General features: G+C 52.8%; 4 protein-coding genes across 16 annotated transcripts in view; 1 reads left to right on the top strand and 3 right to left on the bottom strand.

The window, feature by feature from the left end:
- The window catches only part of Smarcb1 (SWI/SNF related BAF chromatin remodeling complex subunit B1), a 34,147-nt gene extending 31,781 nt beyond the window's left edge, over positions 1 to 2,366 (bottom strand). For 2 of the 4 annotated variants that reach the window (XM_004843580.4, XM_004843579.4), the window contains exon 1: positions 2,076 to 2,366. In XM_004843580.4, the coding sequence (XP_004843637.1) occupies positions 2,076 to 2,168 (93 nt within the window). In that variant the 5' untranslated portion in view covers positions 2,169 to 2,366. Of the gene's footprint in view, positions 1 to 1,077; positions 1,839 to 2,075 lie in introns of those variants that run through there. The other 2 variants (XM_087198128.1, XM_087198127.1) reach the window with 2 other exon arrangements.
- A 1,588-nt stretch (positions 2,367 to 3,954) lies between these two features.
- On the bottom strand, positions 3,955 to 14,210 carry Mmp11 (matrix metallopeptidase 11). Of its 2 annotated transcripts, none has more exons than XM_021257288.2 (8): positions 14,056 to 14,210; positions 8,974 to 9,203; positions 7,970 to 8,113; positions 7,757 to 7,890; positions 7,360 to 7,601; positions 7,022 to 7,238; positions 5,955 to 6,074; positions 3,955 to 4,843 (listed from the first exon to the last, which is right to left on the bottom strand). In XM_021257288.2, exons 1-8 carry the CDS (start codon positions 14,155 to 14,157, stop codon positions 4,710 to 4,712), a joined length of 1,323 nt encoding a protein of 440 aa, XP_021112947.1. In that variant the 5' UTR covers positions 14,158 to 14,210; the 3' UTR covers positions 3,955 to 4,709. The 2 variants fall into 2 exon arrangements, with proteins under 2 accessions (XP_021112947.1, XP_004843640.1); XM_004843583.4 differs by having other exon boundaries at positions 5,955 to 6,212; positions 14,056 to 14,209.
- On the top strand, positions 11,033 to 19,758 carry Chchd10 (coiled-coil-helix-coiled-coil-helix domain containing 10). Of its 2 annotated transcripts, XM_021257289.2 has the most exons (9): positions 11,033 to 11,169; positions 15,547 to 15,644; positions 15,723 to 15,873; positions 16,441 to 16,539; positions 17,652 to 17,740; positions 17,841 to 17,968; positions 18,229 to 18,448; positions 19,302 to 19,449; positions 19,546 to 19,758. In XM_021257289.2, the coding sequence occupies exons 6-9, from the start codon at positions 17,928 to 17,930 to the stop codon at positions 19,563 to 19,565; spliced, it is 429 nt and encodes a 142-aa protein (XP_021112948.2). In that variant the 5' UTR covers positions 11,033 to 11,169; positions 15,547 to 15,644; positions 15,723 to 15,873; positions 16,441 to 16,539; positions 17,652 to 17,740; positions 17,841 to 17,927; the 3' UTR covers positions 19,566 to 19,758. The 2 variants fall into 2 exon arrangements, with proteins under 2 accessions (XP_021112948.2, XP_004843642.2); XM_004843585.4 differs by lacking the exons at positions 11,033 to 11,169; positions 15,547 to 15,644; positions 15,723 to 15,873; positions 16,441 to 16,539; positions 17,652 to 17,740 and having other exon boundaries at positions 17,820 to 17,968.
- On the bottom strand, positions 19,730 to 22,493 carry CUNH22orf15 (chromosome unknown C22orf15 homolog). 8 transcript variants are annotated; one of them, XM_087198137.1, is made up of 6 exons: positions 22,192 to 22,493; positions 21,544 to 21,630; positions 21,314 to 21,451; positions 20,999 to 21,073; positions 20,754 to 20,921; positions 19,730 to 20,281 (listed from the first exon to the last, which is right to left on the bottom strand). In XM_087198137.1, the coding sequence occupies exons 1-5, from the start codon at positions 22,214 to 22,216 to the stop codon at positions 20,782 to 20,784; spliced, it is 465 nt and encodes a 154-aa protein (XP_087054263.1). In that variant the 5' UTR covers positions 22,217 to 22,493; the 3' UTR covers positions 19,730 to 20,281; positions 20,754 to 20,781. The 8 variants fall into 8 exon arrangements, with proteins under 8 accessions (XP_087054263.1, XP_087054262.1, XP_087054261.1 ...); XM_087198136.1 differs by lacking the exon at positions 22,192 to 22,493 and having other exon boundaries at positions 20,011 to 20,278; positions 21,544 to 21,782; XM_087198135.1 differs by lacking the exon at positions 22,192 to 22,493 and having other exon boundaries at positions 20,011 to 20,281; positions 21,544 to 21,782.
- Between the last annotated feature and the right edge of the window lie 2,631 nt (positions 22,494 to 25,124).

Consider the following 25,124-nt stretch of genomic DNA (forward strand, 5'->3'; position numbering starts at 1 on the left):
CAACTGGAGATGCCCTCCCAAGGCAGCTCATAGAGGTCATACAGAGGTACTGTCTATGTTGCTATGGCCAGCCTGCCTCTCTGAATACAGAGCCCAGGGTCATCCATCCAATTTTGTTACAGGAGCTACTCAACAGAAATAGCACTATGACCTTGAACCATTCCCTAACTTCCAAAGGTCTGATGACTACTAAGCTAGGCCCCAGAAAGCCAAATGCCTCTCCATTTTGGTCTCAGAATGATTATTCTCACTCAACAGGGAGGGCTAGGAGTGATGAAGCTGAAAGAGAAGACTAGTTAGCTTTCTAGAACCTAAAATGTGTTGAAGAGAAGACCTTAAAACATCTCATTATACACATGAGAAACATGACACCAGCTGGGGATCTGGTTCAATGGTAGAGCATGTGCACAGCATGTGCAAGGCCCTGGATTTTTTTGTTGTTGTTTTTTGAGACAGGGTCTCACTATTAGTTCAGGCTGGCCTCAATCTTCCTGTCTCACCCTCCCAAGTGCTGGGATTATAAGTGTGCACCACCATGCCTGACTCAGATTTCTTTAAACAACCTGTCCAATATCACATATTGAAACTCAACTTTTTTTTTTTTTCCTTTTGGTACCGGGGGATCAAACTTGGGTCCTTCTGCTTGCGAGGCAGGTGGTGGAACCACTGAGCTAAATCCCTGGCCCTCCTCAACTATCTTTTATAGCCTACAATTAAGCAGGAGCCTATTGGCTAATGACCATTCTGAGCTGTGGCAGATGGATTGGCACAGCTCCATGTCCCCAGCACAACCAGTCATCTTGGAACAGTAACACTTAAGTGATAATGTGAAAATGTTATTCCATCCTGCTCTTTTTGTTTTACAAAACTTCTATAAAAAATGGAAACAAATATCTGATGCTACTGACGTTATTGGTTTCATAACTTGACACAGCGAAGACAGGAATCATGGGGGAGTCCTGAAAACTTCAGGATGACCATTATGAGTTTCATTCAGCATGCTCTGCTGAAACTGTTTCCAAAACAAACAAAAAGCATGAATGAAATGTTGGAGTATGATGCTGAAAACTGATGTACCTAGAAGTAATCCTTGCCATTCTGCAATGCAAACTGTCCAGGTTTGGAACTTGCCTCCTTACATGAGAAACTCTGCTGCTTGGCATTTGCACATCCGAATTTTCTATCTATAACTGTTTAAACAAAAGGAATATAAATGACTTGAGTACTGCTGTTAGACCTAAAAAGGCTACGATAATTTGCAAAAGCTTAATATAGTCAGTAAAAACCTACACTGAAAGGCCAACTGTAGGGTTTTTCCTAAAGTCAACTGTCAATTCCTAAAGTCACCTTATTCAACAAACTGACCTTCCACTTCTAGGCAAAGATTGAAGATCTTTAGGATCTTTCTCCTGTAATAGTTCAGAATCAGTTCACAGATATCCAAAGTATCAATTGCTTCCGAATTGCTGAAAGATCTAACTCCAACCACTGGCACCTTATCCATCCCGAGGCAAACATCCTTCTCTCAACCTGTTCCTTCAGGTAAACAAAGATCAAAATATCTCCACCGCCCACCTCAGAGCAAAAAACAAAAAGGGGAAGAGCCCTTTCTAAGCCTCAGGGTTATAACCAGAGATTTCAGGACCCAGCAGGAAGGAACGGGGGTGGGGTGCATCTGAAAGTCGTAACATCCAAAAAGTTCAAGAGCCGCAGAGCACCCCAACCACCCCCGCTTCCCCCCAAGAGCCACAGGGGATAATCGGACATCCCATTTCTTTGCGTCTGGCTGGAATTGTACCAACTCACAACTGGGCCAGTGGCACCCTAAACCTGGGCAGCTGGGTATGCCCGAATTCCCCAAGTAATGGATAAATAAACCAAAATTCTACACTTAGGGGCCGGCCTGGTCACGCCCTCCAAGCCACGCCCAACGGGGCACGCCCCGCAGGCCCAAGCGCGCGTCCGCCTGCTGCTGCGATGAATGGAGACGCGCGCCCCCGCTCCTGGCGCACAGGCCCGCTCCGGGGCTTCCGTAGGGCCGGAGCCGGGGAGGGTGAGAACGCGCCGGGGGCTACCTCCGAGCCGATCATGTAGAATTCGCCGTCGTCCTCCAGCTGGAACTTGACGGGCTTCTGCCCGAAGGTCTTGCTCAATGCCATCATCATCATTGCGGCAGGGGTGGGCGGCCGAGGCCGAGCTATGAGGACTCAGGTAGGCTGGGGCAGGGCTGGAGGACACCGGACTGAGGAGAACCGAGGCCAGAAGGCAAAGGCCGGGCTGAATTGGCCCTCGCGCCACCACCGGTTTCCCCAGCTGCCGCCGCGACGACCAGGCCACCCTTAGTGCGCATGCGCGAGCGTTGACGCTAACGCGCGCGTCTCCGCCACCGCCTGAACCAAAGGCTAGGCGCGTCCCTGCTGACACCTTAAAGGAGCCGGGACTAGTTTCTCTTCCACTCCAGGCTTCATCCCAAGTCTGGTGTAATGGAAAGCTTCTCACCGACAGAAATAGCCACCGGGGTTCTCCCTGACTCAGGCAGTGGCTTTTGTAGTTTCACAGCTAGGACTGGCTCTCAGCCCAGGGGCGAAAAAAGGAAATGGGGCCTGCAGGCCAGAAGGAAGATTTATCTGAAAGCCTAAGTGGCCTGAGCATGTTTTGTGACCTCAGGCTGGCGCCTCAATTTCCCCACCTCGAAAACCCAGTGCAGCTGAGCAGATAAAAGGGCTCCTAGGAACAGATATCCCATTTCTGAGCCCACAGCTGTTTCTGCGGCTGTAGGGATGGACAAAATGACCACACTGGGTTGGGGTTGGCTTGGGCAAAGGCTCTAGGGTTTGGCAATATTCAAAGTCCCAGGTGGTATTTGGTTTGACTGGTGCATCAGATGAGCGTTGAAGGGAAGAGACATTTTCTCCATTCTTCCCTTAGCTCTCTGCTTTGTGCCTACAAGCTCAGCCCTGCCCTGGCTCTGTCCCATAGCACCCCTGAGGATCAACCAACACTAAGGAAAGTGTTAAAGCAGTTCATGCATCTGAACAATGCTGTGAGCCAAAAATGACACACTAATGATGATTTTATACAATTCAGTCTAATACAATTGCAGCTGTGATTGTGTGATAGATGCTTTTTTTTTTTTTTTTTGGTACTGGGGATCGAACTTGGGACCTTTCGCTTGTGAGGCAGGCGCCGGAACCACTGAGCTAAATCCCCGGCCCAACAGATGCTTTTTGTTTTGTCTTTCAATACTGGGGATTGAACACAGCCTTCACACATCTACATCTGCAGATAAATAGATACAGATACAGATTGATCTCTCTATATATGTCTCACTATGTAGCCCAGGCTGGCCTTGAGCAACTGCAATCCTCCTGCCTCAGCCTCCTGAGTGCTGGGATTATACCCATGAGCCACCACGCCCAGTCTTTTTATATTTTTTTGAGACAACATTTTGCTAAGTCACTGAGTTGGCCTGGGCTAGACTCAAACTTGAGTCTTCCTGTCTTGGCTTTGCAGAGTGCTGGGAACACAGGCATGTACCTGGCTTGATAGGTTCTATTATGAAAAAGATATGTGGGGCAGGAAGTCGATGCAAGGAGCTGCTGGACAATTGGAAAGGGTAGTGGTAGTATCTGTGAGTTCTGTTGTGTTCTCACAGCAGTGGGAATAATCAAGGTATTTTAGGATAGGGCTGGGTTATGGTACGATCAGATAAAATGACGCCACATTGGAGGATGAACTGAAGGGGTAGGCAGGGAAGCAGGGAACTAGTTAAGAAGCCTCTGCAGCTGTCCCTCCACTTGTAATGGAGGAATAGATTAGGAACCTTGAGCACGGTGCCCCAGGGCCCAGAAGCTTAGGGAAAGGGGGTTTCAACCTTAGCTCCCAGCCCAGGCCCCACCTTAGCCAGGCTTCCTCATCCAGACTACACAGTCACAGAGACAGCAGACAGGCAGGTAGAAAACAATTGTGTTTAATGATAGTCCTCAGTTTAAAAAAAAAAAAGGCTTTGTTTTGTACACTGTATACACATTTACATCACTTTGGAGGATACCAGTGCTAGAATGAGGGCTGCAGGAAGAAATGACATGGACAAGACTGAGGTATGTTGAGGCCTCCAGGGCTCAGGGTCTCCAGGGTCTCCCAGCTGGCTGTGGACATTTGGGCCTGAACCCTGGAGAGGAGATCTCTAGGGTCACCAGGCAGAAGGTGGCCAGATCCAAGCATCTACCCAGAGTTGACTTCTCAGGAAAGGACCCCTCCTGGAGGCCCAGTTGCTTGGCCAGAGCAGAAGGCCATGGGGACCCTGGCACCCCAGCTCCAGCACCAGCACCCAACAGGAACCTCACAGCAGGGATGGAGTGAGGACACTGTAGTTCCCCATCTCTGCTGAGGTCCTACCCTGAGGCACAGGAATGGAGACACAGGTTTGGCCATGACCTACATAGGTGGGTGTAGCTGGCCCAAGACCACCCTCCTTTAAGTAAGGCCAAAGGCTCCCTGCCCAATCTGAGACACTTGCTGGCAGGTGACCACGACCCGCGTGGCCCTCCCTGCAGTTGTCATGGTGATTGTACCCCTACCACACCCCCTGAGGAGACAAAGGCTCTGTCCCATGCCTGATCTGAGAGCCACAAAGGTGGCTGTGGTTCTTTATCCTGATATAAGTGGCCTGGCAGGGGTCAGAATCCCTGAAGGCATCCAAGCTGTGGTCAGCGGAAAGTGTTGGCAGGTTCAGCACAGCCAAAGAAGTCAGGGCCCACAAGACGTGGGAAGCCCTCCAGAACTTTCACCTTCACAGGGTCAAACTTCCAGTAGAGGCGGCCACGCAGGAAGTAGGCATAGCCTGAAGAGAGAAGGTCAGGCCTCAGCAAGTGGATGTGGGGCCCCATGACTACCTATCAGGCTGTGGCCAGGGATAGGGAAAAGGGGTGAGAAGGCCTTGGCTACTGCCAAGTTTCGTGAAACCTACAGCTCCAGAGCTAGCCTTCTAGAACCTCCTTACCTTCCAGGCAGCCCTTCCGCCTGCACAGGGTCCAGTCCAGGGTAACACCCACCCTCACAGATGCCAGGAGCTCCAGGGTTCAATTCTTATCTCTCAAGAAAGCAGGTCTTACTCCTCTCACCAACCTCTTTGTCACCCTAATTTCTCATCTAATCAGACTACAAAGGTGGCATCCTGGAGTTCCAGAGCCTGAGGCCACGCTAAGACAGCTCTCCCACTGGGTCCCAATGAGGGAAAGCACAGAAGCCAAGATGGGCTGGCAGGTGAGATCACTGGGCTCTGAGTTCCAGCCTGGTTCTAGGGTCCTGTGCCTGGGGGAGGCCAAATTAGAAGAGATTGTCTGATGGGAGTTCTGGCTCCATCACTGTCTGTCTCAGTGGCCCCAGCTAGGGATCTGAGCCTCTCTTTGCCCGTTTGAAAACTGGGTTCATAAAAAAGTGTTACATGGCGGGGCGGGGTGGGGGGGGATCTAGCTCAGTGGTTCCGCCGCCTGCCTCGCAAACACAAGGTCCCAAGTTTGATCCCCAGTACCAAAAAAGAAAGAAGGAAAGAAAAAAGTGTTACATGTTGGTGCATGCCAGTAATCTCAGCACTCTGGGAGGCTGAGGCCAGAAGATTATAAGTTGGAGCCTGGCCTGGGCAATTTAACAAGACCCTGTCTCAAAATAAAAATTTTTTTAAAAGGCTGGAGATGTAACTCAGTGCAAAGACCTGGGTTAAATCCCCAGTACTGGAAAAAAAAAAAAATGGTTGTGGCTGAGGGATCTAGGCAAGTCCTTGCATCTCTCTGGCCCTCAGTCTCCTCACCTACAACCTGGGGTGGAGCACCGGCTGGCTACCAGGAGGATAGATGGCACTGGACAAAGGACCTCTGATGAAGAGTTGGGCCTCCTAAAGTGGGTGTGAAGGCCCAGCCACCCACATCCCAGCAGCCCACCCCCTTCCAACGCACCATCAGCGTCCTGGAAGGCAGCATCAATCTCAGGGGGCACCCCTCTCCAGTCAGTGGCCCGGCGGGGCACAGGACTGTCCACACGTCGGGTGCTGGGGTGGAAACGCCAATAGTCTCCGCCTCGGAAGAAGTAGATCTTGTTCTTCTCCGAACCCCAGACCAAGGCAGCGTGGACTGGGGACTCCACCAGGCCCAGCTCAGAGATGGGTGCGGGGCCCAGGACTGGTTTCTCACCGTCGTACACCCAGTACTGAGCACCTGCCGGAGAGTGAAGGCTGCAAGGTGCTGTCAAGCCACTGCTGCCACTCCCAACCACTGTGGACCTGCTGGGCCACCACCACAGACTCTCCCAGCCTCAGTTTCCTTGTCCATGAAACCTATGGGCCAATAATGCCTGTTCAGCACCCCCACCCCCAAAGGGAGGTTGGAGCCAACTGGGAAACAACGGGCAGTGGAGGCTGTAAAGTAACACATGAATGAGTTCTAATCAACAGAGGGGTGCTTGGGGTTCCTCTCTTTTCCCTGGAATATGGCTGCCTGTCAGAAATCCCTGCTGATCACTCTGGCCCAGCCCCTGCTGTAGAAGGTCCCTGGCTGCAATGGAACCTACACGGAGTCTCCCATGCTGCACCTTTGTTTATGAAGTCCTGCCACCTGGAATGCTCCAGGCTCTCATCTCTGGCAGCTAAGAATGGAAAGTACAAGCTCCAGGTCACCAGACCTGGATCAGATCCCTGTTGTACATTTTCCAACCTGCACCCTTGAGTGAGTCACTTCACCACCTCTAGAACTGCACACCCAAGGGGTAGGTTTGAGGATAGAATACACCAACACACATGGTGCCCCAGTATGCAGCACTATCAGTGCTGTTTGATCTCAGGAGCCGCCTCCTTGGGAGCCTCCCAGCTGTGACCAAAGAGTGAGCCATGCACTCTTGGCTCTGAGCCTTCGGGGTAACTTCTCCCTTTGCATTATGTTCCTAGAGAGCTGTTTGTCTGTTGCTACCCTAGATTGTGACATTCCTGGCTCCAGGAAGTCTCTTGAGCTGATTTTCAAACCTCACTTACCTTGGAAGAACCAAATGTGGCCCTGGCCATCCTCGAAGGCTGCATCCACAGGACTAGGCAGTCCCTGCCAGTGGCGAGAGGCCAGTGCAGGGTACCCAGGCTGTAGCCGGCCGCCACGCAGCCTCCACACAAAGCCTGCCTTGAAGAAGAAGAGCTCGCCTCGGATGGTGGAGACGGCATCAAAGGAGGCCTCACATGCATCTGGTAGGGTCTCCGGCTGGGGTGGGAAAGAGGATCCAGAAGAGAGCCCACAGTGGAGCCACACAGGCCAGCAGGAGTTGAGGGAGGCACTGAGTATAGGGCCTCACCTTCTGTCTTTCCACCCTCACAAGTCTCACCTCCAGTGGTGCAATCTCGTTGGTATCTATTCCATCTTGGGGTCCCAGGGCTGGGGCATGGGAGGTGGGGGCCAGCTGCGGTCGGCCATATAGGTGCTGGATGCCCCTCTGGTCATCTGGGCTGAGGCTCAGTGGATAGCGGAAAGTGTAGAAAGGGGACATAAGGGCCTTAGCTGCTGTTGTATGTTGCAGCCCCAGTACATGGCCAAACTCATGAGCTGCCACCTGTAGCAAATCTGTGCCTGGAAAAGGGAGATGGATCAGCAAACCCCCCGACACACACACCCCTCCCACTGCAAGTCACCCAGGCTCCAGACCCAGGCTCAGGGACCATGGCAAGGGCCCATTCTCTCTAATCTCCAGTTGCCCTATCTGGAAACGGGTTGCCAGGCCATACCCTGGTTGTCCCCAATAGTCCAGTTCTCGTCATAGTCGAAGTGGACGTCCCCTTCTCGGTGGGTCTTGGGGAAGAAGGCGTGGGCCAGGACGCCCCCAGGCCCATCAAAAGGCAGGTTGTCCCCATGCCAGTACCTGTGGGTGGGTGGGGGCAGAGTCAGTGGCTGCTGGCAGTGGGGTTTGTTCCCGGAGGGGTCCCAGGCTGCAGGTTCACCTGGTGAAGTCGATCATGATGTCAGCACGGCCCTCATGCACCTCAGTGAAGGTGAGTGGTGTCACCTCGCTCCATACCCGTAGGGCCTCTGCCATTGTCTTCCGCACCTGCTCGTGCACCAGCTGCCATGGGAACCGGAGGATTCTGGGGGGAAGCAGAGGAGTCTGAGCCTGGGGCAAGGAAGCCCCTGATGATGAAGGAGCCAAGTTGCCCCTGAATGCTCAGTATGTGTGTATATGCAAGGGCCAGGGCCAGGTGTGCTCTGGGCCTCAAGTGTAGCTAGGCAGTCTCCCTCACCATGTGGGTGCATCCCTTGTGTTAGCTTGTATTTATATGTGTACAGTTGTCTGCATTTGGTGGAAAGAACACGGGACCATGAGTCCTGAGATCTGACAATGCCGTTCACTATGCGGAAACCTGGCTCCTTAAGCCTCATCTTTGTTCCCACCTAAGGAACTCCCAAGGCCCCAGCAGTCTCAGTTCCAAATCTGTGTGATACTAGACCATTGTTCTCTCCCAGGCTAAGTCTCAGCTTCCTAACTGCCTGCCCGAGAGCTTTCCAGGTCACTTGGAGAAAAGCAGGCTGCTCCCTACCCCTGTTCACCATGGTTTACACCTACACATGGCCTAAACTGTGATGGTAGATTTGAACATCTCTGGGAGGACAGGGCTGTTTCTGTCTCATTCACCATGGAGTCCCAGGCCGGGCCTTTACAGGTCCCCAGAAAAGTCTGCTGGGTGAAAAAACACCTGTCTCTAGGCATATGCTGAGACTCTTTGGATGATGACAGAGGATGCCCCCCACTGTGCTGCAGGAGGGTATGGGTCTCTGTGTGTGTCTAAGCCAGGGGGTCAGGTTTTTGGTCTATGGATGGCTGGGAGAACATGAATGGATCTGTTAGCCATGTAGACAAAGCCCTGGTATGTGTCTTAGGAGGCAGGGGTGAGGGCAGCAGGCTCTTACACAGACACACAGTCCTGCCCTCATGGCCTCTGGCCCCTACCTGTAAGTGAGGTCTGTCTTCTCCCAGCGCCCGCCAGACAGCACGAAGCGCTTCTGCCGGTTGCGGGCACTCAGCCCATCAGGTGGGTCAGGCACACCACATCGTGGAGGTCTGGGGCCACCAGCAGGCCGGAGAGCCTCCTGAGCACCAGAGGCAGATGCCAGGCTACTAGACAGAGCTGCATGCCAGGGCTGCTGCCCCCTACTCACAGGGTAGTGGTACTGGGTGTCCTGGGCAAGAAAGAGGATACAAGGGCCAGGTTAGACCTCAGGTCCTCATGGTCCCTGGTTAGATGCATGGCTCATCAGCACAGCCATGTGCAGCCCACCATGTCACTGGGCAAAGTGAGTGGCTGGCAGAAGTGCCTGCACACAGCAGGGGCTTTGGGATCCAGGCTGATATTCTGGTTTCCTGATACCTTGTTCCAAGACAGCAAACTTTCTCCTCCTCCCTTCCCTGTCTGTCACCAACCTTAGCTGCTCAGGCCAGTGTGGTTTGGTTGGAGAGACCATGAGCCTATGAGCCCCCAGTTGTGCTCTCCATATATACTCAAAGTGGACCCTAAAAAACTGCCAAGGAAACAGCAGACAAGCTCCTCCTGCTCTCCCCACCAGTGCTCAGCAAACTCATTCCCATCTCTTTTTCTTTGGTTGTCCACCGAGTTCAGACACATTCAGTCCTCAGTTATGGGAATAGTCTGCCCTTTCTCCTGCCCAGGATGCTCCAAGCGCCTCCCCCAGCATGGATGGCGTGCAGCCCTACAATTTGGCCTTGTCACCTGACAGATGCTGATAATAATCCCACCTCAACAGTGTTGACTTGAGAATGAGATACGATGGTGTGTTTTGAGCACTTAGCACAGGCTCAGGCACCTGGGAAGGTAACCAGGGTCTGATTTCCTTCTTAGAGGGGGTGCTGGGGATTGAATCCAGGGTCTCATGTTTTCTACCAATGAGTGACACCCCCAACCCCTTGAGGTCTGATTTCTAGCAGAGATGATTCTGCTCACACCCTGCCAAGGCTGGGCACATAGTGGGTAGATCACAGTGGATCTGTGATGTACCTGCCCCTTTCATGCAGAGAAGTGGGGCAGCCAGTAGTTACCAGACACCTGGGCCCACCCTGACACGGCCCCAATTCTGATCTGAGATGCAGCCTCCCAGCCTCTCCAAATCCCCAGAGCAGAAGTCACAGTTCTCATGCTTGAGAAAAGCAGAACCTCAGAGAGGTCACCCAAGAAGGGAATGGCAAGGCCATTCCAAGGAGAGGATGCTAATGCCTCAGGCCAAAGGCAATGACCTAGATGGAAATACTGCAGAAAATCCAAGTGTCCTCTTGGGCTGGAGAAGAGGTATGGAGCCATGCTGTTTGCTGAGACACTTGGCACCTGTCTGGTCTGAGCCTGTCTGACCTGGGCAGGTGCAGCTTTCCCACAGCCATATTCAGGGTGGGAGCCTGGCTGTTCAGACTCCACCCTCAGCCTCAGCCCCTGGCAGCTGTCCCAGGTTCCAGGACTCAGATCAGCAGCTCTCGTTCCAGAGCTGAGGACTCAACTTTTAAGAATGGTCCACAATGAAGGGGACTTCTAGACCATCAGGGGTACCTGGAGTTACTTGTGAGGTCCTAGACTGGTTTCCTCCTAATTTCAGGGATTGCTTAATGCATGATATCCTGGTATAGCACAGCCTCCCTAGATTGTGGTTCCAGCTGATTCTGGGGTCCCTGTTAACACTAATACCTGTTGTCATTGTGTAGGGGTAGGACCCTGCCCACAGCTGCACCCACATACTCTTAGTACCCAGGATAGAACCTCTCACAAACTCCACCATCATTGTGTCCATTTCTCCGATAAGAAGTGGAGCAACTTGGGGGCCGGGGATTTAGCTCAGTGGTGCCGCCACCTGCCTCAAAAGTGCAAGGTCCCGAGTTCAATCCGGGTACCAAAAAAAAAAAAAAAAAACGGAAGAGGAGCAACTTGCTCAGATAACATCTGACAGGGCACAGACCTGAGCTCACAAGCTACCTCTTCCCTGCTGTCTGCTTTGTTCTTGCAGATTTATCTATTCCCTGGAGGAAGGACCTAGGCTGACCTCATCTTGATGGCCGATGACAAAGAATGGGAAATTACTAAGCAACTGTTATTTTCCAAGCACTTTGCCCATGGGCTCGGTGAGCCCCACACCTCTATGCCATAAGGTAGGGATGATGCCTATCTGAGGTCTCACATCGAGGGTCTAGACTCCAGTCTGTGTGACTAAATGCAAGGGCCTGCCCACCCCCTCCAGCCTATGGGATAAACAGATTCTTTCCCCCAACCCTGAAGGGGTCTGGTCCCCTGGGAGCCCCTAACAGCCCAGAGCCCAGCCTGCCAGTTCTATTTATGCCAGAAATCTCTTCTCCTGTGCTCCCTAGTGAAGGCTGGTGCAGCCAGCCGTGAAGGGAAGGAAGATCACAAACACACACCTCACTGTGCCTTCCTCCCCTTCCTCCATGAGATTCCAAGTCCTCAGCCAGAATCCTGGATCATGGATGGCACTCCCAGTGCAGCGCAAACAGCCAAGCTCTGAGGTTCTCAAAGCCTAGTTCTACCACTATGCCTCCGGACAAGTCATTGTCTTCTTTTAGCCTTAAACTTCCCATCTGTCAAATGGAGATGGTGCCATAACAAAGAGCTAAGTGATATCCTTCTGTAATGCTCGCTGTGGCATCTGTCACAGAGAAGCATTCTTTCCTGGCCCTGCTCCCTGGCCCTGTAGGTCCTTCCCTAGAATTTGCTCCCAAATTCTAGGTCCTTCCAGGACTACTGGGATCCAATGAGGTGGACTGGTGGGCATAGTAGTCTCATCTACAGCCCCGAGGAGCTAGGGGAGCAACCATCACCCTATTTCCCAGAGCATGAAAAAGAGTCCAGAGAGGTTGAGAACTTTGTCCAGGTTCACAAAGCAAGTCAGGTAAAAGCTGGGCTCAGACCTGGGCTCATGCCTCCCCGCTCCAGGGCTTTCCCTCACCCCTGCCCCCCAGTTCTTGGCTTATTTCCCAAACCCACATTCCTGAGAAGTATTTTTGTTTCTAGTGCATTCCCTCTTCCTCAGCCAGTAGCCTCCCTTGGGCTGCCCCACCCTAGATGCTCTCGCTGGCAGCCACCAACCCCAGAGTCTCAGACACACTCAAGGAATTTCTTGGCTGACCCAGTCTCCTAGTTGAGCTCAGAGTCTCAAGGTCAGGCTCTGAGCCAACTGCTAACCCAGAAAGTGGGAGTTAACTGGTAGAGGGGAGATAAGGGAAGACCCTGGGCTAGGGAACCACCAGGTAAGAACAGGCTGGGTGTATCCCTCTCTGGGCCTCAGTTTGCTTTCCCCACAATGGGGATAATTAACCACAGCTATGCCTTTTGCTGTCAGCAAGAGGCAACATTGAGAGAAGGGACTTTGTTAGGCTGTAAGAAGATAGAGGAGCATCACCACCACGCTGTTCTGTGACGCATCATGCCCATCTGAGGCTCAGAGAGGTCAGGTAACCTGTCCACGATGACAGACAGATTCATCTTCTTCCAGCTTCTAGCAGCCCCTTTCCACCCACTCCCTCTGCTGGCTCCAGGAAGGAAAGCAGCTTTGTCCCACAGGGTTGTAGAGCTTTCATCAACTCTGAAAGCTGGGATTTGGGATGGATAAATATTTACAGAGTTCTTCTGGCCTTGCTGACGACAACCTAGGGATAAACACGCTGGAGGTGACCCCAAATGCTCCCTGCACATCTGCAGAGTGACCGACAATAGCCCAGCTCAGAGCCCCCACCCTGCCAGCCTCTAATCCCAGCTCTGACCCTGCACAAGCATCAGAGTGGAAGCTACGGGTGACAGTGTCTCCAGCATACCTGGCATTGTTTCGTGTAATCCTCAAAGCTCAGCAGTAGCTACTGTTAGCCCCTCCTGTCCCATCCCCTCATTATAGGTGGAGCAATGAGGTTCTGAGGGGAAAGACGGCTTACGGCTCACCTAGTATCACATGGCTCAAACCCAGATCTCTCCAATTCCCCAACTCATAGGTTCAACTGCTGCCCAGGGTGATTCCTGACTTTGGTCTAAGTTCTAGGGGACTGGGAGAGGCTAGGGAACAGGCAGGGCCTCCCCATCCATTCTCTCCGGCTTTTCCGGCCAGTCCCTTCTCCCATAGCCAATGGCAGCCACTTGGCCCATGAGAGCAGGCATGGCTGAGCAGGTTGTCACACCCTCTGGCTCCCATCGTCACCGGAGCTGCCTGGACACTTCAGCTGTGGGGCAGAGTGGGCCAGACCCCCAGGACTGTTCAGGCCTGCAGTGGTCCAGGCTCTGGCCCCAGGCCATGCTGAGCTGTCCCTGTGACTGGTACCTAAAGCCCAGCCGTGACAGTCCCTCCTCTCCTCACTCTGCTGTGCTCTCTCTTGAGCATACATTTTCTCCTTTTTCTTTCTCTCCCCACTCTTTTGCCCCCTGAGGGTCTCACCACCCCTTTCTTTCTGACACCCATCTGATGATCACACACATTGTCACTCAGACTCCACTTCCCCCAGACTCGTCTCCCACAGGTGCCTGGGGGCCGGCATCTCCTCCACACTCACACCCCACTTTCCCCAGCGCTTTGGCTCCCCTCCCGAGCTCTTCCTCTATCCACCACCCCGCTGTACACCTGGAGGTGTGCTCAGGGTGGCCACACACCTGGAGGGTGACACCACCTGGGACCTGCTTGGTTTTGTCCCTGCCATGAATAGCAGGCCCTGTAACCACTCCCTCCTCCGCTACTTCTCCCAACACATCCCAGCATCCGCGGCTGGGGCCCGAAGAGCAGGTCCTCACGCTGGGAGGGGGCGTGGGTCCACCGCCGAGTCCCGCCTCACCAGCCCGAGCGATCCCCGCGAAGACTCCACTTGCACACCTCCGGGGACGGGAAGCTCGGTATTACACCCACAAGAAGCCAGAAGCCGTTTCTGGTACAGGCCGTGCCAGACCACCCTGGGCGCCCCAGTGGGTTCAGTTCCGCCGGTGGGCCCAGCCCTCGTGCCGGCCCTCCCTCGGGGAGGAGCTGCAGGCTGGCGGCGGGCACTCACCAGCGGCCTGGCATGGGCCAGTGGCGGCGGTGGGAGCAGCAGGAGCAGCGGGAGCAGGAGGGAGCGCGGGGCAGCGCCGCGGTGCCCGGCCACCCGAGCCATCCGCCCCGGGGCTGTTGGGCCTGCTGGGCCGCGCTGGGCTGCGGCCCCCTTATAGCCTCCGCCCCGCCCCCGTCCCGCCCCGTCCTGCCTCCCGCCGCCTTTTGTTCTAAACTCTCCCGGCAGCGGTGGCCTAGGTGGGGGAGGTGGTTCAGGAGGGGCTGGACCTGCAGGGATCGGGCCCTAGAGATGGGTCCTGTCCTGAGCGGACCAAGCCTCGATCCTCGGAGGTCTAATGCTGGGTGTAACTCTGGCCAGCCGGTGCCGCTCTGGGTCTCAGTTTCCCTGCTGGGTGCTGGGCGTCCCAAAGCCTTAGACCTGGTGAGGCTCAGAGAGTCCGATTTCACTCCTCCCGAGCCCTACCCCACCTTTAGAGGGCTCATCACCCCTCCAGGTCTCCTTTGTGGCCTGACCTCCGACCTTGTGTCAGCCTGACAGGTGCTCCTACCCTTGGGCAAGTTCCCCCACCCCGCAGAGCCAGCTGATCCATCTGTGAGGAAAGATATTTAAATGGGGAGACTGAGGCAATGGCAATTGCTGACCACTTCCTCTTTTTTTTTTTTTTCATTACAAGGAATCGAACTCAGTACCTTGTGCTTGCCAGGCAGGCGAGACGCCACTGAGCTACATCCACAGTCCCCAGTCCTTCACTTTGGAACAGCGACAATTTATAGATCGGGAAAACTGAGGTTCTGTGAGGGAGGGGCCAGGCTACTCCATACCAGGGGCCAAGTGGAGGTCTAGAGATCCTCTAGCTGAGAGGCAAGGGAAAGGTGGCCATAGGAAGGCACTAGACAGGTGTTTGAGTGGGGAACCCGAGGCCCGGACTGCCCCCACCCAGGGCCCAACAGGCTCTTCTGGATCTCCTGAACCAGAAATCTGGGACAGGAGGGAGAGGTGAGAATCAAAGGAGGGTGGTGTCTACATTCCAGAAGGGGTCCACTAGTTTCTGATTGGAGGTTGTGTCCAATCCTGCTGTGCACCTCCTGCTAAAAAGGGCCTTTCCACTACCGACCACACCGCGCAATCTGCCCCCTCATCTCCAGAGCAGAGATCCAGGGAGTGGCGCCCTTCCATCCAGACAGGCAAGGTCCTGAGCAAGGAGAGGCAGTGAGGATCCAGTTTGGGCCCAGAGGGGCAAGGGGGAGGATGGCCTCACAGCTTCTTCTGAAAGACTCCACAGAGACCCCTAGAGGTCGAGGAAGGACAGGACAGCGTGAGTTTTAGGACCAAGAGACTGCAGCTTCTTTTAGTGCCTGCCTCCCTTCGTGTGTGTGTGTGTGTGTGTGTGTGTGTGTGTGGCGGGGGGGGGGGGCGGATACTGGGGATTAAACTCACAGCCTTTGCACTGTGCTATATTCTCAGTCCCTTTTTGTTTTTATTTTGAGACAGGATCCCAATAGGTTGCTAAATTGTCCATCAGGCCTGGTCTCAAAGCTTCAATTCCCCTGCCTCAGCCTTCCAGAGTGCTGGGATTACACTTTTAAAAGGTAAACTATGCCACACTTTTTTTAAAATTGTGGGTTTTTTGTTTTGTGTGAGTGCCTGACTTTTTTTTTTTTTTTTAGACAGGGTCTTGTTCTGTAATTCAGGCTGACCTTGAACTATGTAGCCCAGGATGGCCTCAAACTCACACCAACCCTCCAGCTTTAGCCTCCTGGGTGCTGAGATTACAGGAGTTCACTACCACACCTGGACTGCATGCTTCACTTTTTAAAGGTAAGCATTCCAATGTCTACTTCACCCTTATTTTAGTAATAGTGCTCAAATTTTTTTAAATTTTAAAAATGAGTTGGGTGAGCTATTTATACATTTTCTGATTCACATAAAAATCATACACTTTAAAGTCAAACATTTATTTGTTTAACTACTTTAAATGGCCCTGAGTGCCTCCAGGGGTGCACTGCCATGCTTTGTGGAACATGCAGGCCACCAGCCACAGGAGCTTAAAGAACAACCATCCCAGAGCAGGGGATTTAGCTCAGTGGTTTTGCCACCTGCTTCCCAAGCACAAGGACCCGAGTTTGATCCCCAGTACCAAAAAAAAAAAAAAAAGAACAACCATTCTGATGCAGATCCTGGGGTGGGGACACGGTTACCAGCCAACAGTGCACTTAGCTAGGTGGGGTGGCCGAAGAATGCTTCCTGCAGGAAGAGGGTCCTGATAAGCCTGGCAGGATAGTTCCATTTGGCCAATGGGAACTGGGGGGACAGGGATTACACAAGCAAAAGAGTGGGGCTGGAGCAGGCTCATCTGTGAGGAGGCTTACACACACATCTCACTAGGAAGCCCATGCTGGAAGTGGATGGCAGCCCTCACTTCAGAGAGAAGAAAATGGAGGACTGGGCAGGGGAGGTCCCTGCTGCCCAGGCTGGTTGAAAGGAGTAAGTATAAGAATGCAGGAGTGTGTATGACTTTTGTAAAAAGTGTGTGTGAGGGCTGGGGATTTAGCTCAGTGGTTCCACTGCCTGCCTTGCAAGCACAAGGATCCCTGGTACCAAAAAAAAAAAAAAGTGTATGTGGTTGGGAATAGCTTTGCACACTTATAAATGAGTGTCACCAGGCAGGGCCAGTCCTAACTCAGCTGTCTATCTGTCCCTGCATTTTCTTCCTCCCCTTCCTAGAGGGACCTCGGGTGCCCACTTGGTGATCAAGCCTCCTCTCCCAGATGCTTGTGCTCTTGGTGGTTTCCTGGTGCCAGGCAGCCTCCTCTAGTACACCAGACTGTACAGGGGAAGGGAAAGAAGTCAGTCTCTCCCTGCCCCCATGAAGGATCACAGTATAGCCATAGCAAAATCACCCAGGAAAAAAACATTAAAACCTTCAAGTTCCTAAAAGGCAGGGAAGCTCTGGGAAGCATTCTAAATTCACACCTTTGTCACCACCTTGGCTTGGAACCAAGATGCTAAAATCCTGAGGCCTCAGGGCCTGACCTAATGGCCCAAGCTGTTAATTCCAACACTCTGGGAGGCTGAGGCAGAAGGATCACAAGTTCGAACACACCTGGGCAACTTAGTGAGACCTTGTATCAAAATAATAAAGATCTGGGGATGTAGGTCAGTGTGAATGCCTTGGGGACCAAAAAAAAGTCCTAAAATCTCAGGATTCAAACCTGTGCTTAGTTTGACCTTTGCAGGGCAGGCACTTCTAGGCACCCAGATTGAAGACAGCGTTTGTCACTGAGACAGCGTTTGGGATGGACATGTCCTGAATGTCGCATAAGCGCTGTCAGGGTCCGGCGCCTCATCCCTGTGGTCAGGATCCCAGTGGGACAGGTCGGGTGGATGCTTCGGATTTCGCACAGCCTCCCCCATCCGCGCCTGACTCAGGAAAAGTCAAAGAAGGGTCTGGACGCCCCCTAGCGGGAGTTCTGGGTCGGATGGCTGCAGACCTTCCATGCTCTACTCCAAGCCAAACCGAAAACACTAAGTAGTCGACAAACTGGTGAGCAGGGGCAGGAAGCTAAGCCCAACCTTGCACCTTCTTCCTCCGACAGCTCTCAGATTCACTCCCTGCGCTCCGCCGCGGTCCTTCTAACAAAAAGACCTGGTCCTGTCGCTCCTGGACAAAGACGTGTAGCGCCAGGTGCGGGGAGGGCGCTGGGGAACTAGGGACTGGTTTGGGAGAGTACCGCCTCCCGCGGGGGCGTGTCCCTGAAGCTCCGCCCTGCCCCTTGGCTGCCTAGTGACTAGCGCTGCAGCGTCTGTCCCAGAGACGGAGACACGGGAGACGCCGCCACTGTCACCTCAACTCAGCTCCTCCAGATCCTACCATGCCTCGGGGAAGCCGCAGCATGGCTGCCCGGCCAGCCAGGTGTGAGGAAGACAGGGGTCCCGTGGGGCGGGGGCTAAGGAAGCGTGGGCTCCCCTCCGAGGACGTCCGCGGGGTGACCTTGGTTGCTACAGCGCCATCTTGGTGGGGGGAGGGGTGGGGGGAGGAATGGGGTGCAGCAACCCCACTCCTGAGACGGAGGTCGCCCTCATGCCCTGGAGGAGGGGGCTAGTTGCCAGGAGCTGCAGGCGTCTCAAATCCCTGGAGTCCGGGCAGGATTAACCCTTTTTCTATCCCTGCAGCCGCCCAGCCGCAACTTCTGCTCACCCTCCCTCTCACCCACCGCCCTCAGCAGCCGCCCCGGCCCCCGCTCCGTCCGGCCAGCCAGGCCTCATGGCGCAGATGGCGTCCACAGCCGCCGGGGTGGCCGTGGGCTCGGCTGTGGGACATGTCATGGGCAGCGCCCTGACCGGAGCCTTCAGTGGAGGAAGCTCAGAACCTGCCCAGCCCGCTGCCCAACAGGTGAGCAGCGGGTCCAGGAGGAATGAGGCAGGATGCCCTCAAGGCCACTGGAGTTTCCTGGTGTATTCTGAGCCCCCTCAGGCCAGGGACGTTGACTAAGAAGGGTGCCATAACTCACTTTGCCGCTGAGCTCAGTGTCACTCACTGGCAGGCTCTCTCTACCTCTTCCTTGAAGCTGAGGCCCCAGGGCTTCTAGGCATTGACACCAACCAGCCCTTTAAAGATGGTGAAACCCTGGCTCAGATGGCTCAGAGATTCGCCCAAGGTCACTTAACCTTAGCGGGAGAGAGGAATGATGAATTTCCCAAGCCTTTGTTCTCACACTCAGGTCCAGTATGTCCCCTCTGGGCCCAACGGTGAAGGGTAGTGCGTAGCCATGATGCCTGTTCCTTGATGACCAGTCCCTCACCGGGGTGTCATTAGTCCTGAGCCAAATCCAAGCACAATCTTAGCAAACTGGGTCAGGGGTCATGAGAATCAGTATGGCTGAGCCAGGAAGGTGCTAGAACTTGTGGGGGTGGGACTTATACTGAGAATATATAGAGTGCAGGGCTTTTCTAGAACCTTCTATTCCTTTCCCCTACAGCTGCCTAACATGCCCATTTTGAGTCAGCAGGAAAACCTGTCGGCTTCTGCTGAGTGGCTTTGAGCAGGCTGCCGTCTTGCCCTGTTTCACAGATGGGCCAGCAGAGGCTAGACCGGGGCACACAGGCCCCAGGTCATTCAACCTACCTTAGACCCTTGGGGCATCCATGCTGGAAAAGCAAGGAGAGCCTTCAGCTCTCAGCTTTGGAACCTACCCCTAGGTACCAACCCTGAGCTGACCCTGCTGCTTCTTGCAATGTCCCCCTAGGCCCCTGTCCGTGCTGCCCCCCACCCCCTAGAGATGGGGCCCTGCTCCTACGAGATCAAGCAGTTCCTGGACTGCTCCACCAGTCAGAGTGACCTGTCCCTATGTGAGGGCTTCAGTGAGGCCCTGAAGCAGTGCAAATACAACCACGGTAAGCAAATAGGCCCTGCCCGCAGTGCGGTTGGGGGTCAAATCCTCTTTGTGCATCTGCAGGTTGACCACCAGCCTGTGCATCCCACTCCCACAGGTCTGAGCTCTTTGCCTTGAAGAGGCTGCTGCGGACTCACGGGTTAGCTCTGAGATGGCTCCCAACCACACCTCTGCACCCACCCCATCCCCTCACCGACAGCTGGACCGTGATGACAGATTGTACCTGGGATTGGGAGTAACGATGGGGTTTCTTACCCCACAGATAATCCAAGACACAAACATATAATTAAAGAGTTTATTTTAGAACACAGCCTGCTGTGTGCCCTCTTGCTGGCCTATCTGCCAGGAGCAACCTGGCTGGTGAGGTGGGGTCAGGGAGATGGATGGATTTCTTATTGTGGTGGTGTGGGAGGAGCCCTGTTGTAATGTGCACTGTGGCTAGCCAAGGACAGACCACCTTGGGCAGTCCAAAGTGAGGTAATAAGATATTAGCAGGTGACACCAAGGGCATCTGACTGGAGGCTATAATCCAGGGAGGAGCCTATTATCTCCACCCCTCAGAGATACCTGCTCCTTCCACTTATGTTTTTGCCTCTAGATCCCATTATCTGCACCCACATCTTAGGGGATCTCCTACCCACAGCCTGACATTCTGAATGTGACCTTGCCCGTTGCTGATGCAACTTTTCAGTAATTCCAGATTCCGCAAGAGGACTCCTGCAGGGCTGCTGTCTGCTTGCACCTGATCACATGAGACAGGGGTCAGAGCCACCCCTCTTGGATCTGAGTCCAGCTCGGCTACTTGGGTGTAGTGTGCCAGGTCACAGGACCTGCTGGAACAGAGGAGTAGGCCATTTGAACCCAGTGCAGACTGCCTCATCAAGCACTTTTTTACAGTACTGGAGAAGGAATCCAGGGCCTCACACATGCTAGGCAAGTCCCCTACCACTGAGCTACATCCTCAGCTGTCGTAAAGACACACACACACACACACACACACACACACACACACACACACACACACACACACACACACACGAGGCACGCACCGCCCATGAGGTAATGCTGGAGATCTGATCCAGGCATTGAGCCCCTATTGTGTGATACCCTATTCTATATCTAAGCACTGAGGACATTCTTGCCCTAAGGTGCTTACATTCCAGCAGGGTGGGACTCATCTCATGAAACAATGTCTTCCCTCTTGGGGGTATGTATGTGGGCTTGGTTGAGGGTCTGCCTCTGCACACACCTGTCTGTCCCTTGGGAAGGGATCCCACTTCAACCTGTCTTTTTGGGCATCCATACCTTCTTCATACTGTGCTTCTGGCCCCAGCTAGCGGGCCCTGGATGTCAGTGAGACCACCCTTCGGGACCTTGAAGGAGTGCCTTGCTCCTGCTGGCTGCGCCGATTGCCCATGCGTCTCCTCCTGCTGTTACCCATAGCTGGGAGGCCTGACAGCCAGCGCAGCTCCTCTGGAAGGCCCAGGAAGTCCTAGTGGGGATTGGAGAGCAGATGTGCCCTCCCCCTGGGGCTCTGCCCTGACACTCACCTGCCAGCTCAGGATACCAGTCATCCAGGTTCTCCAGTAGGGACACATAGCGGGTGGGGGCTCCGCCTTCCCCTCCTGTGGATTGTGGAGAGGATAAAAGATCCCCTGATTGGCCTGATGGTCCCTATCCTACCTTTTACTCCAGATCTGTGCTTGCCCAGGCAAGGGAGATAGGACAGGGTACTGGGTAGGAACAGGTTGGAACCAGTCCTGGCCAAGACAGGGGACTGGATAGGACCTTGTGTTGTCTGTAGCCTGCCGTCCTTCCCTTACATTTCAATATAGCTGCAGGGAAGAGTCTTGGGCTCCACTTACTGATAATCTGCACGAGAACATAGGCCCCTCGATCCTGTAGCAGGGAACTACCCATGGAGGGAGCTGAGGAAGTCCCCTCCTTCAGGTCCTCGCCCAGGCTCACCAAGTGCCCATCCTCAGCCAAGAGGGCAATGGTTGCTGAAGGGCATGGAGAGAAGCTGAACAGAGCTGGCAGCCCTGCTGGGGGGGCTCTCAGCCCCTTCTCCCCAGACCTCTTCCCACCTCCTTACCATCTGGGGGCACCTGCCCCTTACGCTTCAGGTGGGCAGTGAGGGTCATCAGGCTGCACCAGGGGTTGACCAGCTCCCAGTGGCCAGCTGAGGGGCAGAGGTGAGCTGTTGGCATCCCCTACTTTCCCCTCAAGGCCTTCTGCCTCTCCAATTTCTCCCCTTCTTAGGGCTGTGGTTAGGGCACAATTGTCCTGGCAGATGTTTATACTGTTTTTGGAGAGCCCTCCATCCAGCTCTTTGAGTTGTGCCGCGCCCCAGCACAAACTCGGGCCTTCTGCACCTGCCCAGCAGCCCACCCCCACCGGATGGCCCCCTCCCCCACCCCTAATCCGACCTGCCTCGCACCAGAGGGGCGGGAAATAGGCAACTTCAGCTTCAGGTATCTGATGCCATTAGAAGTTTGAGGACTACTGGCTGGATGGCCAAGAGACACAGTTTTTAAAGGGCTGCACAGTAATGGGAGCTCACCCGGTAGGAACCTGCCCAGGACTCAGCTCGGGTTTTCCCTCAAGGGATTTGTTTCAGGTTTTCTTACAAGTTTGCTTCCCCAAGCCCCCATTTCTCCCCGCTCTTATCCCTTCTTCCCTCCGCTGCCTTCTCACTTCCCCCAGTGTGCCCCTCCCCCACCGGACAAGGGACCCCACTTACCTCCAAACATTACCGTGATAAACATGGCTGCAGCAGCGGGGAGGAGACAGATGTGGGGGGGCTTTTATCCTCCACCTCCTGATTCCTCAACCCGAAAGGGCTTGGGCCTGAGATCTACTCCAGGGCGGGGTCCTGCTGAGGAGATGTGGTCTTGTGAAGGTGGAGGGGTGAGTGGTCGCGCCCAGGTCCCGGCTCAGCCACCTGCTCTGGTAGTCCTAGACCCCTGGCCTCTTCCTCCTGCCGCCTGCTGGGCCAGAGTAGCTCCCCCAGCTCCTAAACTGGTCTCCATGGCAGTGGGAGCCGCTAAGACATCTAGGCAGGAAATACCTTACCCCCAGTATCCCGGTAACAAGCTGGCAGGGCGGACATTCCCTGAGGCGGTGCTCTGATCAGGCTCATAGTGAGGGCTCCAAGCTGGGGGTCCGGGGATGTTCAGATGCAGACATCAGAGCCCACATTCACCACCAGGAAGAGACAGAGTCCCCAGCCTGGAAGAGGTGGTTGTGTTTGTGCCCCTACCAACCTCTGCAGGCTCTCTACCACCTAGGGACCTCCCTGTGCTGGCTTTCTTTCCCTCTCTGCCTTTCTCCTCTCTCCTAGCCTTCCACTCTTCCATCCTTGTTTCTTTTTCTTTTCTTGTCAAGTTTATTGAGGTATAATTTACACACATTAAAATTTACTCTTTTCAGTATTTTGAGGGTTTGTTTTTTGAGATACTAGGGATTGAGCCTACCTTTCACTGAGCTACATCTCCAGCCCTTTTTAAATTTTAATTTTAATTATTTATTTTGAGACAGGGACTTGATAAAGTACCCAGGTAAGACTCAAACTTGTGATCTTGGGCCAGGGATTTAGCTCAGTGATTCTGCCACCTGCCTCAAAAGCGCAAGGTCCAGAGTTCGATCCCCAGTACCAAAGACAAAACAAAAAAAACCTTGTGATCCTTCTGCCTCAGATTCCCAGAGTGCTGCAACTACAGGCATGTGTCACTATGCCTAGCTTGTTTTTGAGTTTTGTTGGATCACCAACCACCACAGTTAGAATACAAAACACTTACATCATCCCCAAAATTCCTTTGTGCTATTGTAGTTGAAGCAAAATGGAGACACTTTTTTCAAGTCCTAATCAACTCTCTCCAAAATAAATAAACCTGGGAGGTCACAAAAGAAGGAAAATCTCTTGCATGCACGTCTGATAATAAGAGCTATCCACAACAAGCCTACCAGAACCACAATCTTACACAAAGGCCACCAAAGCCTCACACAGAAATGCTTCTGCAAGGACATCTGCCCAGCGACTGTGTGTTTAGTCTTGGACTGACGCCACTCTTGTTATTGACACTTGTAGCCAAGGATTATTGCTGCAAAATATTTTATGGTATTCATTTCACCTTTTGAAATCTCCCTTTGGCTCAACCTCCTTGAATACACTGATAGTTGACTATGTGTAAGTGTATTCCCATTGCAATGTTACTCTATCCCCAAATAAATTTAATTAATCTTTAGAAATCTCTCTTGAATTGTTATTTAGGCTGACATAGTCAACTCTAGTCAGTGGTGTCCACTGCTCTTTTTTCTGTCCATGCCTTTTCCAGAATGTCATATAAATGGAACCACACAATATGGGGCCTGTTGTGTCTGGCTTCTTTCATTTAGCATGATGCATTTCACATTATGTGTATTGAAAATATTTCCCTCCTTATTGCTGAAGTGTCCCATTGTCTGGAGGTACTGCAGTTTGTTAATCTATTCACCTGCTATTCTTTTGGGTTGTGTCTAGCTTCTGGAGATTATGAATAAAGCCTGTATAGGTGTTTGCCTACAGGAAGCAGAGGTTTTAATTTCTCTAGGGATTGCCAGGTCAACAGTGTATGTTTAGTTTTATAAGACACTGCCAATGTGTTTGCCAGTGTGTCATCATTTTGCATTGTCTTGCTATCTCCTGGATCGACAGTGTGCCTTAAGCACTTTTTTTGTTAGTTTTCACTACCATCAACTCTTTTTCGAGTACTGGGGCTTGAACCCAGAGCCACAAGCATGCTAAGCAAGTGCTTTACCATTAAGCTACACTCCCACCCCCTCATCAGCTCTTGCCATCATTTCTTGTCTATTTTTTCTTGTCCCTTCCTTTCTGCCTCCTTCCTCCCTTGTTCCCCTTCTCATTTCCCAACATCTATTATACATTTTAGTCCTTATTTCTACTTTCAATTTCTCACACCAGAGAAACAACTCAGTATTTAAACAAGTGTGTCCAATTTATTTCACTTAAGAGTATGGTCTCAAGGTACATCCATTTAGTTATAAATGTGTCAAGCTCATCCTTCTTTATGGCAGAGTAGTATTCCATTGTGTAAAAAAAAAAGCATTTTCTTTATCCATTCATCAGTTGATGGACATTTGAGCTGTTTCCAAGATTTAACTATTATAAACTGTGCTGCTATAACACTGGTTTTTTTAGCAGAGCAAGTTATTTTATACAAAGTAATGTCTTTTACAACTATACAATTTCGGACTGGGGACTTAGCTCAGTGATTCCACCACCTGCCTCGCAAGCAGAAGGACCCAAGTTCAATCCCTGGTACCAAAAACAAAACAAAACAAAACAAAAACAACTATACAATTTCTCCTTTTAAAGTGAGTTCCCTGGGCTGGGGATTTAGCTCAGTGGTTCCTCCACTTGCCTCGCAAGCGTAAGGACCCAAGTTTGATCCCCGGCACCAAAAAAAAAAAAAAGTAAAGTGAGTTCCCTCATACACACTGTTCTAATTTATAGCATCAACGCCACTGTGTATATTTCAGCAGTGGGTCTGCTTTGTTCTGGAGTTGGTCCAAAGCTAAGTAGGGTTCCAATGTCCAAAACGTTTAAACATTTTACTTTAAGAAGTCTCCGGGTCAGTACTAATTTCTTCTAAATACTTTAAAAAAATCATTATA

Source organism: Heterocephalus glaber, unplaced genomic scaffold (assembly GCF_053883595.1).
Source record: "Heterocephalus glaber isolate CG9 unplaced genomic scaffold, H.glaber_assembly_v1.0 deba00001687, whole genome shotgun sequence".
NCBI classification, from domain to species: Eukaryota; Metazoa; Chordata; class Mammalia; order Rodentia; family Bathyergidae; genus Heterocephalus; species Heterocephalus glaber.